The 17566-nt window shown below is 41.8% G+C and overlaps 2 protein-coding genes across 7 annotated transcripts in view; one reads left to right on the top strand and one right to left on the bottom strand.

Annotated features, from left to right (window-relative positions):
- The window catches only part of LOC100703578 (nuclear factor 7, ovary), a 972198-nt gene that overhangs the window by 325808 nt on the left and 628824 nt on the right, over nt 1-17566 (bottom strand). The gene's annotated exons all lie outside the window — the stretch shown is intronic.
- The window catches only part of LOC100708849 (scavenger receptor cysteine-rich type 1 protein M130), a 284144-nt gene that overhangs the window by 231047 nt on the left and 35531 nt on the right, over nt 1-17566 (top strand). Inside the window, exons 6-7 of one of the 2 annotated variants that reach the window (XM_025905760.1) lie at nt 1751-2029; nt 6146-6469. In XM_025905760.1, the coding sequence (XP_025761545.1) occupies nt 1751-2029; nt 6146-6469 (603 nt within the window). The remainder of the gene's footprint in view (nt 1-1750; nt 2030-6145; nt 6470-17566) is intronic. The other variant, XM_025905759.1, reaches the window with a different exon arrangement.

The following is a 17566-nucleotide window of genomic DNA, read 5'->3' as shown; positions in this document are numbered from 1 at the left end:
GTGGGTTTATTTAACAGGAACCAATAAGAATACGACCCCGAGCTGACACAACAGCGGTTTAAGTGATTTGAAAGAACAATAAAATACCAATGAAAGTGCAACTGCAGTACCAAACCCTACAAACAGTTCACCACATCTAGTAATAACATTAGCATGTATTCCACAGTCTTCAAATTAGAAGAGTTTGTGCCTTGGAAATGGTTAAACAGGTCATCATATTTCTGTTTTGTCTTTCTGGTGTATTTTAAAAATCCTGAAGCTGCTTCACTGACATTCCTGAGTTACGTTTACCTGCTGCTGTCATTCAAAATTTAGATTTTCAAACAGGGAGGTTTCCTGATCTGATCCAAGAAATCCTCCCTGACTGATGCACTGTCGCTGCAGAATGACACTTTAACTGGTGGCCTGCTGCACATAACTTATCAGGGGCTGAGAACATTCTGCTTTCATGCCACTGTGCAAACACAGGGGCGATCAATAACTGTTTGAGTCACTGATTGTCTCACTACTAAATCTCTATTCAAAAAAGTCCCTAAAAAAGACTTTACAGACTGCTACTACTAGTTATATTTTTCTTTCTTCTTTAGTCCCATGTGCTTTCATTTAACAGTACTTAATCAGAGTCCCATTAAGCTTTCTCTTCATACTATCTATTCAACGGAGGTTTCTTCCTACCAAGAGGGAGTTTTTCATCCTCACTGTCATCATGTGCTTGTTCATAGGGAATCGTATGATTTAGATTCTTTTTTTTATATATATTATTGTACTTTTCCAAGAGGTTTTGAGACAAAGGCTACGTTCACACTGCAGGTCTTAATGCTCAATTCCGATTTTTTGATCAAATCTGATTTTTTTGTCTGCTTGTTCACACTACACATAAAATGCGACATCAAACGCGCTCTAGTGTGAACGCTCAAAGCGGCCCGCATGCGCAAAAGAAGATGTCACACACAATGCGCTCTGTTTAGACCCAGACCAAACAATATTGTTTGACTGATGGCCCTTAATATAAAGACTTCGGACTTTATGTTTCCAAATTTTTTGCTTTAAGTTATTTTGTTATTTACATAATAATGCAAATAACCTAATAATGATCCTTTTTGCTGTTTTAGAGGAACGGTGCTTCAAAGGATAGCTGCAGATTTCTGTCAGAATCTGCAGAAAATACAGTAAAAATAAAATGTTCACATTTCTCCAACGTGGTCTTCCTAACAGTTTCACCGGATGGCAAGAAATCGTTCGCGATGTTTTTTTTGTTTTTTTTTCGTTCGCGATGTCCTATCGGGCGCTTCTCCGGCGCTGATAATTGGCGTCTGTCTTGTGTCAGTGACGTAAAAGACGGATTTAATGCGACTTGACCTTTCACACAGCAGTCGCTTTCTAAAACATCGGATATGTATCGGATTCAGTACCACATACGAAAGTGACCCAGATCAGATTTGAAAATATCGGATTTGTGCAGTTCACACTGTCATACCAAGATCGGATATGAGTCGGATAGGGTCAAAAAAATCGGATTTGATGCGCTTTCGCCTGCAGTGTGAACGTGCAGATGAGGCAGGTGACGCAGCCAAGAGAAACAAACACAAAATGATGGTTCTTCTCTCATTTTCTCCTCAGGACTCCAGGCTGAAGTAAAACACGATTCAACAGGTAAACAGAAAAATAAAAAATAGTACTAAAATCAAACTGACTAAAAAAATTTCACGAGGAATTTCCCCTCTTTACTGAAACTCTGCTTTCTGTTCAGAGCCTATCAGGTTAGTGGGAGGAGCCAGTCGCTGTGCAGGTACACTGGAAATGAATCTGGGAGAGTGGAGACCAGTGGCTGGAGATAACTGGGCCCTGAGGGAAGCAGCTGTTGCCTGTAAACAGCTGGACTGTGGCTCTGCTCTTGCTATAGAACATAGGAAGTCCTCAGACAGACCTGTGTGGAGGATACAATATGACTTTGTTCAGAGTGGATCCCCTCTGACGGAGCTTGTAATATCAGTAAACTCTTCCTCCACTTTGGATCTCACATGCTCAGGTAACCACGTCACTTCATCATTTATTACATAAGGAGGTGGGTAGAGTAGACAGTGTGTTTTTCATCATGCTGACTTATGAGAGTTAACTTTTTATTGTCATTGCACAGTTTTACCTACTACAATAGTACAATGAAAATGGGTCCCATGTTGGCACTACACACAGCACAACAGGACAACAACACAGTAACTTAACGTAATAATTAAAAAAAACATTAGATTAAGTGCATAATAAATAGAATTAGTATATGTTTTATTGCACATTATCATTATTATTATTATTATTATTATCCTGCTTAAACCTCCTGCCAGATGGCAGCAGCTTAAACACCCGGTGTCCTGGGTGTGTACAGTCATGTAGGATGTCTGTGAAGGTTCTCAGTCATCCAGGTCATCGTAGTCAAAGGAGTTTGCAAAGAAAAGCGTCTGGACTTCTTTGAGTTGCTTGAAGACGTTTCACCTCTCATCCGAGAAGCTTCTTCAGTTCTAAGGTCAAATGGCCGAGAGTCCCAGATTTAAACCCAGTGGGAGTATCCCCCCAAGGAGGGACAAAGGACCCCCTGGTGATCCTCTAATCACATGCGCCAAGGTGTGAAAGCGGGTGTGGGACCTAATCAGCCAGGGTTTCGGGTGAGCTCATTGTGAAACCTGGCCCCACCCTATCATGTGATTTCCTGAGGTCAGATGGCCCAGGATGTGAGTGGGCGTTAAGGCGTCTGGGGAGGGAACTCAAAACTGGATTATAGATGGCAGACAGTTGGTGTCGTAAACCACCGCCTCTGTTCAAAGATGGTCGCTCACAGTGGACATAGATGGCCTCTTTCACTCCTCTTTCAAACCATCTGTCCTCTCTGTCCAATATGTGAACATTAGCATCCTCGAAAGAGTGACCTTTATCCTTAAGATGCAGGTGGACTGCTGAGTCTTGTCCTGTGGAGGTGGCTCTTCTATGTTGTGCCATGCGCTTGTGAAGTGGCTGTTTGGTCTCTCCAATGTAGAGGTCTGGGCATTCCTCGCTGCACTGTACAGCATACACCACGTTGTTCAGTCTGTGTTTTGGAGTTTTGTCTTTCGGGTGAACCAGTTTGTGTCTGAGTGTGTTGCTGGGTCTGAAGTACACTGGGATGTCGTGCTTGGAGAAAACTCTCCTGAGTTTCTCTGATACACCGGCTACATAGGGGATGACAACGTTGTTGCGTCTGTCTTTCTTATCCTCCCTCGCTGGTGTCTGATCTTCTTTTCTGTGCCTCTTTGCTGACTTTATGAACGCCCAGTTAGGATAACCGCATGTTTTCAGTGCTTCCTTTACGTGTGTGTGTTCCTTCTTTTTTCCTTCAGGCTTAGAGGGAACATGTTCTGCCCGGTGGTGTAGGGTCCTGATTACTCCAAGTTTGTGTTCCAGAGGGTGATGGGAGTCAAAGAGGAGGTACTGGTCCGTGTGTGTGGGCTTCCGGTAAACTTCAATGTTGAGGTTGCCATTCTCTTCAATGTGCACAGCGCAGTCCAGGAAAGGCAAACAGTTATCCTTAGTGTCTTCCCTGGTGAACTTGATGCTGTCTTGAGACAGCGAGTGCTATACAGGTCCTTCGGGGGGGGGGGGATGTCCAATGACTTTTGACCCTCTGAAGTGCCTTTTTTGTGCCATGGTGCAGAACCACACACAGATGCAGTTGTCAGCACACTTTCAGTGGAGCAGCTGTAGAAGATGATCAGCAGCTCCTTCCTCAGGTCCTCTTTTCTTCTCTGACATGGAAATTGTTTCCTTTCAACAATCACAAAGGATCTTCCATTTCCATAAATGTGCCGGGAGCAGATGAAGAAAAAGGTGTATCTGATGTGGAAGTCTTTTAGAAAGTGCTGTGATAAATACCTGCACATATGAGCACAGACTGTGTGCAGGTGATGGAGTTTGTTGACACCATGCTTACTTTGAAATTAGTGTTTAAGGACCAAAAGATATGATTAGAACCTAGTTACACAGTGAGCTCTAATATAATGCAGAGGTCTATAGAATGATGTTTATGTCACAACAAATGTGCAAGCAAATAATCACAGGCACAATCAACTTCCTTGCACTTAAATTCAACAACTCATGTGCGCAGAACTCCGCTGCACACACAAAGAAGCCATCGTTAACACCTGATTGTCTCCTTTGAATGTTCTGGTACAGGGGGAGAAATGTTTCTTGAGAGAGTAAAGATATTGTTAACTGTCTGGAGGCAGAGCCCAAATCATGATGGGGTCCTAACTAATGGACCCTTTGGGTTACTGTGTTAAACCGAGTTATACAGTAGCAGAAACGCTCATTTAGACTGTATTTGGTAACAATTAAATTTGGCTGAAATAATTATTAACAGTTATTGTTTGCAGTGCAGCAGTGGAAATACTGTCAATAGTCCCTGGATTATTTAATATCCAGGGACATTAATTAAAATATTTTAAACCAAAAGATTCTAGGGTAAGTTCTGAAGCTCTGCAATCCTGTTCTATTTTTCTGTTGGACAGTATAACATAGTTTCTATGACGTAATAAGTAAAAAATGAAAAACTCATAATGAGAATCAGGAAAGGAAGTGTGGATCCGAATCTGGCAATTAGAACTTTGGCCAAAAGACAGACATTAAAACCTGCCAACAAAACGTTGCTCAGTCTGCAGCCAACACATGAAACTGCACATACATGACTGGAAGGAGGTGCTTAAAAACATGCCCTAGAATTCAACAATCTTCAAGATTTTTTTCCAGACATTTATACATCAGTCCATGCACTAGTGCACAGGAGAAATAACAGCTGTAGATGAAGTTGCAAAAATGGGGAAAATGCACTTTCGTAAAGTTAAGAAACGTCCCTTCCCTCACCTATGATCACGAGCTGTGGGTAGTGACCAAAAGAACGAGATTGCAGATACAAGCAGAAATGAGCTTCGTTCAGAAGGGTGGCTGGCCTCTCTGTTAGAGATAGGGTGAGAAGTTCGACCATTGTGGCTTCTGGTTCATGAACAGAGCAACCTGCTGTTTTAAGCAACAGAATTGTTTAGCATCCATCTAAAAATGTAAAACATAAAATTATAATTTTGGCAACTTAGTAATATTGATTTACCAGCTGTGATAATTATGATGTCTACATGTTTAATCTTGATCTTTTACTAAATTTACTACTATTAACTCCTCTGATAACACTTAATGTGATTTATTAACAGTAATGGATGAACAAAGCAGGCCCAGTGGGTTGATTTGGTGGAACATAATACATTTTAATAACATCAAGGCTAACATTAGCATTAGCACCATAAAATGAAAAATCAACCATTTGTTTGAGCACTTCAAAAAAAAAAAAAAAAGAATAAACATTTAACTCAATGTTGTCAAATCAAAAATGGTTGTTCAGTAAGTCCTCTAACACTATTAGATGTCACAGAAGTATAACTACCTACCTTAGTTTCATCAACAGCACTCAAAATAAGTTGGAGGGTTTTTTGATTCTTACTGTTTAAATTCACAGTGACATTTTCAGCATTTTCAGCAAGTATCAGATTCAAAATAAGAATTTGTTTCCTGCGTGAAATGAATAAATGTGATAAATATGAAACATTATAATATTACATTATTATAACATTTTAATATGTGGCGTAATTTGATCACAGAGGTTTTGATTACAAAGGTTTTTACAGTTTTCTCTTTATCTTGCAGTCAACACACACACACACACACACACACACACACACACACATTTTTATACATCTCTGCCCCCCCCCCCCCCCCCCTGGTTGCGCTTTAGGTTTCTTCCGCTTTAGGTGAATTGAGTTGGCATCATGAAAAGCACCGAAAGACTTGAGTCAAGTAAAAGACCTGTTTGATGGTATCTATTAGCTGGAATTTTTCTTCAGTCGTTAGGTTCTTCTTCATATTTGTGCACATTTGTCACAGTTCAGTTGTATAATTTGTTTCTTCTAAAGCTGTTTTTCTGTTGTCTTTGTGCATGTTTGGTTTGGATTTACTGGATGAACTCTGATTTTCACACTTTGAAAGTTTGAATCAGTGAAAAGTCGTTTGCTGACCTCTTCTTCTCGTGTCTGCTGTCTCTGATCTCTGTCTGTTGGATCTTCTCTGATCTCTTCAGACTCTGTGAGGCTGCTGAATGGGACCAGTCTGTGTTCAGGCAGACTGGAGGTCAACTACAACCAGTCTAACCAGTCCAAGCAGAGCTGGACCTCCATGTGTGAAGCTGATTTTGACCAACAGGATGCAGAGGTGGTTTGTAGGGAGCTTGGCTGCGGGCCTCCCTCAGCCCTCCAGGGGGCGCTCTATGGAGATGTGGGGGCTCCAGTGTGGAGCAAAGAGTTCCAGTGTGAAGGCCATGAGTCTGCTCTCCTGGACTGTAGGAGCTCAAACTCTCCTAGAAGCAGCTGCTCACCAGGCAAAGCTGTTGGACTCACCTGCTCAGGTAGAAGAGCAGCTGCAGCTTCGATTTGCTTCAAACACACTTCATTTTTTATTTATGACTCTCTGCTTTCTGTTCAGAGCCTATCAGGTTAGTGGATGGAGCCCGTCGCTGTGCAGGTACACTGGAAATGAAACTGGGAGAGTGGAGACCAGTGTATACAACGGCCAGGACCCTGAAGGAACCAGCTGTTTTTTGCAAACATCTGGACTGTGGCTCAGATGTTTCTGTAAAAAAGAGAGAGCCCTCAAACACACCTGTGTGGATTCTCAGACTTTTCTGTGAACCTTCTTATTTTTCTATGATGGGGTGTTTACAGTCACCAACCATCATCAGTGAATCATTTACTGCTAGTTCAGTCCTGGAGCTCACCTGCTCAGGTAAGCCAATCTGTGACATCATCAATTGTATAGCTAGAGGTGGGTGGAGCAGACAGACTTGAGTCCAGCAAATGTGCTTTATGATAACTGCTTTTGTTTTTGCATCTTAGCTTGATTTTATTGTTACTCTTTAGTTTCTCCTTCTTATTATTTTCACAGATCAAATGAATGCTGTTTTTCTTCTGAAGCTCTGTCTGTTGTCTGAATGTGTTTTAGTGTGAACTGAAGTCAGCTAATTGTGATTCGTGTGATACAAACAGCTGATTTCTGATCTTTTTCTTTTTAGCTAGTAAGGAGCTGTAAGGAGCTCGATTCATACAGAGCCTTTAAATACTTTTCACATTACTGGGACTGATTTAGCTCCCAACACTACAGACAGCTATTATTCTACGAGCTCCACCTGTCTTTATCCTCTCCTGCCTTAGTGATGGCCTTCCCTTCTCAATGTTTTCTTCTCTGATTAGCTCCTTGTGTACTTTAAAGGCCAGCCGTTTCATTAGTTAGCTTCCAGTTTCTGTTCACCACCTGCTGTCCTCCTCATATCTCTGTTTTCCTGTTCTTAGGGTGAGTTTCCTTTTCTGGATTTCCATCTTTTGTTCAGACTGAGTAACCTGCTGTATTCTGCTGCTCCAAGTGTCATTAAAACTCACCGAATGTCTTAGAGTTTGTTGATTTGCCGCTGTATGAATAAAATTCTATTGAATCTGATTAAATCGGACAGATGAGTATTTAAGACCCTTATTGTAATTGAGTACTTTTACTTTTACATGTACTTCTAAGTAAGAAGTAAGAATCACTGTGGTCCATGATGTCCTTTAAGTCCAGACCTCAAGTTGACTGAAATGTTGTGGTGGCTTAAAGAAACACACAAACCTCAGCAAACTCAAACAATTCTGTAAAGAACAGTAGGCCAAAATTCCTACATAATTATCTGAGAGTCCGATAAACACATTAGCACTACCTTTTCTGCCTGCTCACTTCTATCCTCTTCTTCTATATTTCTGTGCCTTCTTTCCACCTCACCACCATGTGAAGCAGAGCTTTCAGCTGCTCTGCTCCCAGGCTGTGGAACTCTCTAACCCCAGATATAAGAAACATTGATTCTCTCCCGCAGTTTAAACCTCAACTCAAAACCCATCTGTTCATATCTGCATATTCACTGTAAACCCACTTTTTGTTAATTTTATCTTGTGCTTTGTTTTATTGTTCTTCATTTTGTCATTGTTCTATTATGTTTTTTCTCCTATTGTAAAGTGTCCTTGGGTGTCTTGAAAGGCGCTTTATGAATACACTTCATTATTATTAGTATTGTTATTATTGTTTTTGTTGTTGTTGTTGCTAAAGATGGATCTCTGTGCTGTCATGTCTCTCTAGGAAAACAGGAGGCAGGTGCAGGGCAGATGGGAGAATAGCGGCCTGGTGGACTTTAACCTCTGTGTTGGTGCTGCTGAAGGACGGCTGGCTGAAGAAGATGGATCTCAGGGAGAAGGAGAGGAAGTCCAATGAGCTCATCTCACAGTCACACACATTTTCAGCTGACAAATGAGGAACCATCAGTTCAGATTTGACTTTTTTCCCTTTAAACAGCCTTCAACTGTAATGATTCTGCAGTTTTCTTGCTGACAGCATTAAAATACTAAAACTATCAATGTGTCTGTGAGTCTGTCAAGTTTGTCTAATCTCTCTGCTCACTGTTTCCTACTAGACAAATCAAATATGAGCACAGGTGATGAGTTTCCTCTAAATAATCCAGTGGTGCGCTCTGCTATTTTTGTTGTGGTCATAATTTAATGTAGACTTTATTTGAAGGATATTTATTAAAGAAATTTAGCAGGAGCAAAGCTAAAGCAAATGATAATAACAATCACAGAATAATAATGAAATAACATCAGTTATACTTGTCTAATTAACTTACTCCGAGCTAATGCTTTTCATATCTTTGGGAGGAAAGAGGTTGGCGAGGAGACGGGCACTGAAGATGTGTTTATCTCAGTGTTTCATGTTAAAGAAAATAATCCAGGAGGAAAGCAATGGATTCCTTCTGAAAAATTCAACATGGCAACTTTGATGAGCAGAGAAAAATCCAATTGAAATAGTGTCCAATACGAGGACATCAAGTCTGTATTAAAAGTCAAAACCCTTTAAAATGGACCATCCTAATTTAAATCAGGTATGGATTGGGACTCTTATGAGCCCATTCATGGTTCTTATGGGTCTGAAACAGTCTAAGCAGAAACAGGACATAAACAGTGTTTTGGTATCCATCCTGACCTCTTACAGCAGTTTTTTGCTTTAAACTTTTGATTTTCTTTACCTTGTGTTTAAGTCAGCAGAGATTGCTGTCAGAATGAAACAAGAATTATGGATCCCAATAAACTGTAAACAACTGTAAAAGCCTATGAAGAAAATTTCAAGGAGACCAACAAAACTGTGCATGGACCTCTGATTAAATGATTTTCTGTCAAACTACAACCGTTACTACAAACGGGTTATTGGTTACACTTTACACTCTGAAATATTGAAAGATTTAAAGGATGAGACAGCTCAGCACAGCATGTTATTAACTTCACACATGAAGTGGTTCAGTCCAGTCAGAATTCAGTTTTGCAGTCACCGTCTCCATCCTGCTTCTTCAACTGGTCGTCACGGTAACTCTGGACTTTCCTCCACCGAATCCTGAAGTCTGTCAGTCCTTCTGACAGCATGAGGCCTGACAGCTGGACAAAATGTGCAGATGATGAAAAACATGAAGCATAGTTTGAACTTGTGTCAAGTTTGTGTTGGTGACTGAACTGCTGACCTGCTGTGAAACCTGCTGCTGGATCTCTGTGCTGTGCATGTCTGCCTCTGACTGAAGCTTCATTTTCACCACTGTTTGCTTTGTCACTGCTAAAAATGAACCACATATAAAAACACAAACATTAGTGTTTTACATGATGACAGGATCTTACAGTGTTTGCATTCTGGACCTCACCTGTGAAACAGAAAAAATGGGATCTCAACCCACAGAAGCCATCAGCCCATTCCCCTGACATTAAATTAAATGCTCCACAGTACTCAATTGAATAGAGGTTTCCAGGCTCAGAAAACATCCAGTTAGTGAATGTGGAGGTGGTGTTGTCAGACCAGAAGGCCCAGGGATCCCTGTAGAGGCCAATCCACACATACTGAACCCCTGATCCATTCAAAGTGAGCGTGATGTTGGATTTCTCCTCTTTGCTTCTTATACTGGTCAGGTCTGTGTGGTATGTCCTGCAGTACGACTGAGCCGCTGACCAGGAGCGGCTCTCCTTCACTAAGATGTAACTTGTATTTTTGGCTGTAAAATGTTCAAGAAAGGATGAATTTTCAAACACGTTATAAAGCTCATAAAGTTGTAGGGATAACTATGGCAACAAATCTTTTTTCCTACCATTGTAACACAGGAAAGGGTAAGAATCTCCACAGGATCTATCATTCATCTGTGTTTGTCCCTGAAGAGCCACACAGTATTCATTTGCATTTACACAGTCTGGTTGGCCGTTAGCCCAGATCAGAAATTCATGTTTACTGCCAACATAAAAAAGTTTTTCCTCCATGGACCACTTCCAGCTGTAACGATCATCATAGAGCCCTATCCAAGCCCAATCATTGATGCTTGGTGACATTGAGAGAAGCAGTTGGTTGATGTTGCTGTTGTAGATGGTGACCAAGTCAGTGAAGTGTTCTCTGCAGTAACTCTGAGCTTCAGTCCAGGACATTTTCTGGTTCACAAAGTGGTATTTTTTGGAGTGGGGAGGAAGAGTGGAAAGTCCTCCTGAGAAAAATAAAAAGGTTTTTATTGTGGAAACTGGGCTGTTAGACGAATCACTGAAAAGGCAAACTTTACTTAAGTTTATTTATTTTTTTTACGTTTTTTCACAATTTTTTAAACTAGTATCTGTACTTTTTACTCCTTGCATTTTCAAAAAATAAACTGTGACTCGTTTGAGATTTAATGTTTTGTTTTAAAATAATTTTGCATCCTCATCTGTCACACCAAGCCTCCGGATGTCCTCCTCTACTACATCCATCAATCATGTCTGAGTTCTTCTTCTTTCCCCCCCTTCCTGGCAACACCATCTTCATCCTCCTGTGTTGAATATTTCCACTCTCCCTCCTCTGCACCATCTCAGGCTGTCTTCTGATCCTGGACCATTTTCTCTGTTTCTTGTCTGTGTGTTGGTTAATAAATCTTATCGTTTCCCAGGCACAGGTGTGGCTGACCCAACATCCACTAACACACCTGACTCCACTTACATGCCAAATACAGTTTACATGACCTCAGACTGTCTCTGTATGTTTTGCTGGATTTTTGAGCAACAATGTGAGAGCTAAGCCTCCTGGTTAACAAAGTAATTTTCTTCTTCTATAAAACTATAAACCTACATCTCCTGGTTTCCTTTATCACAGAATACATTTTTTGCGCATGTCCAGACCGCAACGAAATCTGCCTGATTGATTCTCACTCACTGGTAAGCACTACCTTGGAACCTAAACGATGCAACCTGGGATGACTTGTTTACTGGAAAAACAGCTATGCATACCAGAGAAAAACTATGACCTCTAATATACAATATCGGTATCCTGACCGAAATTACTGGATCGGATATAGAAGAGAAAAAAAAAAGTCAGATCTATTATGTATAACAAAAGCACCTCACAAAAAAACTCATGACCTTAGCACGCAGTATGCGTCACGTGATAGAGTGGCTGTGGTGTGTGAGATTCTACAGGCTTCCAAATCAGCATTTCATCTCAGAGAGAGCTATCCCAGAGATGTAATGCAAGTGTGTAAGTCCATCTCTGAATGTTTGTAAAGCATTCCCATGTTAAGCTTAACAACTGATATATGGACCGACTGCCTCTTCTCTCTCCCTCTCTCTCCTGTTGCTTCTTTCATCATGAAACTGATCAATGATCAGCTGATCGGCTTTTTTTTCGCGAGTCCTGTCAACCACTTTGCGCCAGAGAGAGGAAACCAGCAGATAATCATAAGCAGCAGATTTAAGCTCTATAGGCTGTTGTTAGAGTTTATTTAATATTACTTTCTACACCAGGATCTTTTTCTATGTAGCTGTGCAGGGGCGGGTCTAGCAAAGTTTTGCGAGGGGGCCAGGTAGGGCATTAACAGGGAAAAGGGGGCACAAAGACATACTTTGATTTCTTATTCTCATGTCTAGCTTTTAATGAATAATTATCTGAATCTTACAACCAAAGTTTTCATGTGATGTAAAATGTACAGAAGTCCATTATTGTATAAGGTAAATATTAAGTCTAATATATTTCCTAGTTACCTTAGTAAGCTATAGTATTTTTTCCTTTGTGATGGTACCATCTGTGCAGTCTGTAATTCTAATGAAGCAAGATGTTGAATCTATTTAATTATTGTAGAAAAATGATTGCTTTCTGTGCACCCACCCCCACTGTTGCTGTTCCTCCTCTGACACCTCAGACACTTCACACCTCCTCTACTCACCCTGCTCACGCCTCCCCACCCCCAACAACAGCATCCAATACACAATCACTCTAATACACTCCTCCGAGAGCTTCTCGGAGGAGGCGGACGCACTTTTTCCCTCTCCCTTATCTTCCCTGCTTCCCTGCTTATGTCCTTGTCTAGTCTTGTGTTTTTTGTCTTCCACTCCCTGGAACACTCTCTCACAGTCTGTATCTAAAACCTAAAGAGAACTATGGATTTGATCAACTGGTCTCTGAATGCTATTGACACCCTCTTCTCCACGAGAAGTCTGGGCTCGGGAGAGCCCGAGTGCCCTGGAGGGACCTTCCCTGCCGGATACGCGATGGACGGGTGGCAGACATGGAGGATCGTGTCCCTGGCGGGACTGTCGATCGAGCTCGCTGAAGATATCTACCTATTCGGAACCATGATAACAGGGTTCTTGCTGATCGGAGCTGGCCTGGCCCTGGCTTATCAGAGAATTAAGAAAGCGGAACCGGCTGTCCAAACCGCCACAAAGCTGCCCGCTGAGATTGACTTGACGGGACGAGGTGCGGGTTTTGAGAAAGGGCTCACAGACAGGGACATGGTCAAGAGCTTGGAGGCAATTGCGGCTGCAGTGAATACTCAGAATAACATCTCTGAGCGGATATTGGGACACATCAGGGAAGAATCCGCTCAAATCAACAACTATGGGCGGAAGTTGGAATACATCACGGATCAGTTGGCTGCGGTCACGAGGTCTCAGAATCTGCTCTGTGAGCAAAAGAGTGACAAGATCTCGGATTCGAAGGTAAATAACATCATGGAAAAACTCGCAGCTATCCAACGGATGATGGAGGGACCAGTGTCGGAGTGCTAAAAGAAACAGCTCGAAATTCTCATGAGTTGGTTGGAAGACAATTGCTATCATAATCTGGCTATCCCTCCGGCGCCAGCTGCGGGCTCAAGGCTGGAGCCGATCAAAACAATCCCTGATAACGACTATGTTGAGACTGTTCCTTCCCATCCCATGCAAGGCCACCTGGGTTGGCTGGAAGACTGTTTACTTAGCCTGGCAGGGCGAAGGACACTGTCTCAGCTGAACTCTGGACACGCACACACTTACATATACTGATACTGATAAGCACTCACCGACGCATCACCCTCCCTACCCCGAATCCAACGCCACCTCCAACGCTTACCTCCCCTCTGATGTGGACATCGGGTCAGCTGGAGGCGCAGTCGAATGATTGCAGCGGTCCCAGATCAGATGTACACACTGGAACTCTTTCCCATGTTGCTCGTCTGTGTTTTATTGTGCTATGGTGTGTTGATATCTGTGCATTCCTGTATTATCCTTTTGTGTTACACATTTCGATGTTTTTTCCTCGCTACCTAGCCTGACCTGTCTCCCCAATGTGATGTTGTGTAATGTATGTACGGTCGGCAAGGTCTGTCATCTCGGTTATGGGCAAAAGACCTGCAACTGACAAATAAAGGCTATCTCATCTCTCATCATCTCATCAACACAAGGCTCCAGCCTGTCTCTCTCGACCACCCAAGTTAGGAGGGAACTGAGGAGGATTAAAGCCAAGAAGGCAGCGGGTCCAGATGGCATCAGCTCGAGGGTCGTGAGGTCCTGCGCGGACCAACTGTGTGGGGTGATCGAGCACCTCTTCAACCTGAGCCTGAGGCTGGGGAGAGTCCCACAGCTCTGGAAAACCTCCTGTGTTGTTCCAGTGCCAAAGACTTCACGCCCCAAGGACCTCAACAGCTACAGGCTGGTGGCTCTGACATCCCACCTGATGAAGACCCTGGAGCGGCTGGTCCTGGCTCAGCTTCAGCGCCTTGTGAGCTCATCACTGGACCCACTTCAGTTTGCCTACCAGCCTGGCATTGGAGCGGATGATGCCGTCATTCACCTCCTACATCGCTCCCTCGCGCACCTGGAGACCGCTGGGAGCACTGTGAGAATCACGTTCTTTGATTTCTCCAGTGCCTTCAACACTATTCTTCCCTCGGTCCTGAAGGACAAGCTGGAGAACTCAGGAGTGGACCATCACCTCACTACCTGGATTCTGGACTACCTCACCGACCGACCACAGTATGTGAGGACTCAGGGCTGTGTGTCGGACAGGGTCGTCTGCAGTACGGGGGCCCCACAGGGAACGGTTCTAGCTCCGTTCCTCTTCACCATCTACACTGCAGACTTCTCCCACAACTCCACCCAGTGCTTCCTGCAGAAGGTCTCTGATGACTCTGCAATAGTCGGCCTCATCACTGATGGGGACAACAAGGAGTACAGAGGACTGACTCAAGACTTTGTGGACTGGTGCCAGCTGAACTACCTCCAGATCAACGCCAGTAAAACCAAGGAGCTGGTGGTAGACTTCCGCAGGCACAAACATCCTCCACTGCAACCACTGAACATCCAAGGTATGGACATTGAGGCTGTGGACAGCTACAGGTACCTTGGTGTTCATCTGAACAACAAACTGGACTGGACTCATAACTCAGACGCCCTCTACAGGAAAGGGCAGAGCAGGCTGTACCTGCTGCGGAGACTCAGGTCGTTTGGAGTAGAGGGCCCACTCCTGAAGACCTTCTATGACTCTGTGGTGGCCTCAGCCATCTTTTACGGTGTGGTCTGCTGGGGAGGCAGCATCTCTGCTGGGGACAGGAAGAGACTGAACAGGCTGATCCGAAGGGCAAGCTCTGTTCTAGGATGCCCTCTGGACCCAGTGGAGGTGGTGAGTGACAGGAGAATGGTGGCTAAGCTGTCATCCCTGTTGGACAACATCTCCCACCCCATGCAGGAGACTGTGACAGCACTGAGCAGCTCCTTCAGTGGGAGACTGCGGCACCCACGGTGTGGGACGGAGAGATTTCGCAGGTCTTTCCTCCCCACTGCTGTCAGACTCCACAACAAAGACTTTAACTGATCAAACACACAAACCCACACATGTGCAATAAGACTGCTATATGTGCAATTCTTCTTCTGACGAAGTTGTATTTTTGTATTTTCCTACTCAGTTGTATATAGTATTTGTATTTCTATTTTATTCTATTGTATATAGTATTTTATTGTATATAGTATAGTATTTTATTTTATTTTATTGTATTTTATTGCATTCCAGTGTTTTCTAATTTCTGCTACATAACTTCGCACTTTTGCTGTAACAAAATAAATTTCCCACCTGTGGGACTAATAAAGGTCATCTTATCTGTCATCTTATCTTATTTGTTTTACATGTGTATTAAATTAAAGTTGATTACGTCACTTAAGCATCACAGGGGAGGGGTGGTTCCTTATTTTCTTTTGCTGGGAGTTGACAACCGTATTAGTCAGGTTGTTTAATATTTCTGCTAGGTACTCTTTAAAATACCAGAATAGGGAGGATGGTGCAGGTTTAAGTTTTATTGCTGAACTATGAAATATTTTGGGTTCATGGGTATTTTTTGCATAAAGGTTTAACAGAATAGTGTTAGTGTTTTGTTTTTTAAAACTCATATAAAATACAGCAAGATAAAAAAAAACAGTTTTATTGATTATAAAATACACGATATCAGATTCATATTGGTATCGGCAGATATCCAAATTTATGATATCGGTCTTGGACATAAAGTGGTGTCATGAGATCTCTAATTTAAACTAATTCCTACTCATTTAAACCTACAATCAATTCAAATCTTTCTTCAGTGCATCCTGCAAACTGCGTCCTTTGTGTAAACTGTGACAGAACATAAACTCAGCAGACGCTGACCGATACAGAAAGCTTTTACTAGCCAAGGCGCTTTGTTTTGGGGAAACATGATTAAGCTTAATGAGTCCTTTGAAAGCAAAATGAAGTAACTATGAACAGATACAAAATCTTGGGGGTACAGTGGAAACAATATTAAGCCATCCTATACCTTCTCCTGACTCTCCAGCTCCAGCTAAGATCAGTTTACATGAGATGGAAGCTATTCACACTTTGGCTTTTGTGACCTTAGTAATTCCTATTCCTCTTCTTACATCCAAATTTGGTATGGAAATTTCCTTCTTATCTACATTAGATCTGACAAAGACTTGATGTCAGGTGCCCATCCTGACACAACTCTATTTTATCTGGGTTGACTGAGACTAGGTAAACATTGTGGTTAATCACAGTAAAAATAAAAATGAGAAGAAAAAGAAGTAGAAGGAGAAAAAACAAAATTTCATCCCCAAAGTTTGGGAATGACTGTGCTATAGCAGTCAAAACATGAAAAACTATTTATTTTTATATGTTATCATAGAAATGAATACAACAAGTTTTTACTTAATCAAAATATAAATATGATAAAAAATGAACTTGCATTTAAAATATACTGCTTTAAATATACTGTCTGTCTCAGTGTATTTATAGTTATTATTAATGTTTAAGATATTACAATTACTGACCTGAGAGCAGCAGGATGATCAATGAACAGGTTTTTTCCATTCTTGGCTTCTCTGTAATCATACAGTCATCATAATTATTAGTGTATCAGAATTATTATCCCTAGTATAATAAGTTGTTTAGTTTATAGTTTAGTGCACACGTCTAAAGTAATTATTTGCAATATTTATTAAACTCTATCATGTCTTTAAAAAAACGGACAGCCAAAACATGATGTGTCTATATTTTTAAATGTTTAAGTCAGATTAATAGAAAGGTTAATGTCAGGTAACTTACCTGACAGCTTCTCTTGTCATCTGGTAACTGAAGCAGACTTTTAAGGAAAACTGTGTTTGATATCTTCATATATTTTACTGTCAAATGAGAACACATGAAGGGAGCGGATTCCAGTAAAGTTTATGAGTTTATGGGAACATGCATTGAATATGAGTTTGAAGCTTGACAAAAAGCAGTGAGAAGACTCTCAGACTGTGATGAGCAATAATATCTAGTCTGATGACACCAAGATTGAACTGTTTGACTTAAATTTTAGATGTTATGTTGGGTGGAAACCAGGTACTGCTCATCTATTGGTGAGCTTAGACTGGCTGAGGAAGAGTGAAACTCCATTCCAGACACACATCTGGATCTTATTGCACATTAGAAACTTTAATGATGTAGCTTTTATTTCTTTTTGAAGCTTTCTCTCAGATTAATGAAGAGAAGTGCAGTTTTCAGAGGAGCTCAAAATTCCGTCTACTACAACGTTAAAAGCAAGATGCAAGTCACCCAAGTTCTTTGCGTTACTCGTGCACGAGGGAGAGAACTGTGACAAGCGCTGTTCCTTCTGCTCGAACCC

This window comes from Oreochromis niloticus, linkage group LG3 (assembly GCF_001858045.2).
Source record: "Oreochromis niloticus isolate F11D_XX linkage group LG3, O_niloticus_UMD_NMBU, whole genome shotgun sequence".
NCBI lineage: Eukaryota > Metazoa > Chordata > Actinopteri > Cichliformes > Cichlidae > Oreochromis > Oreochromis niloticus.
Note: the sequence above shows the minus strand (reverse complement) of the source record. Positions and strands in the feature narration are given on the sequence as shown.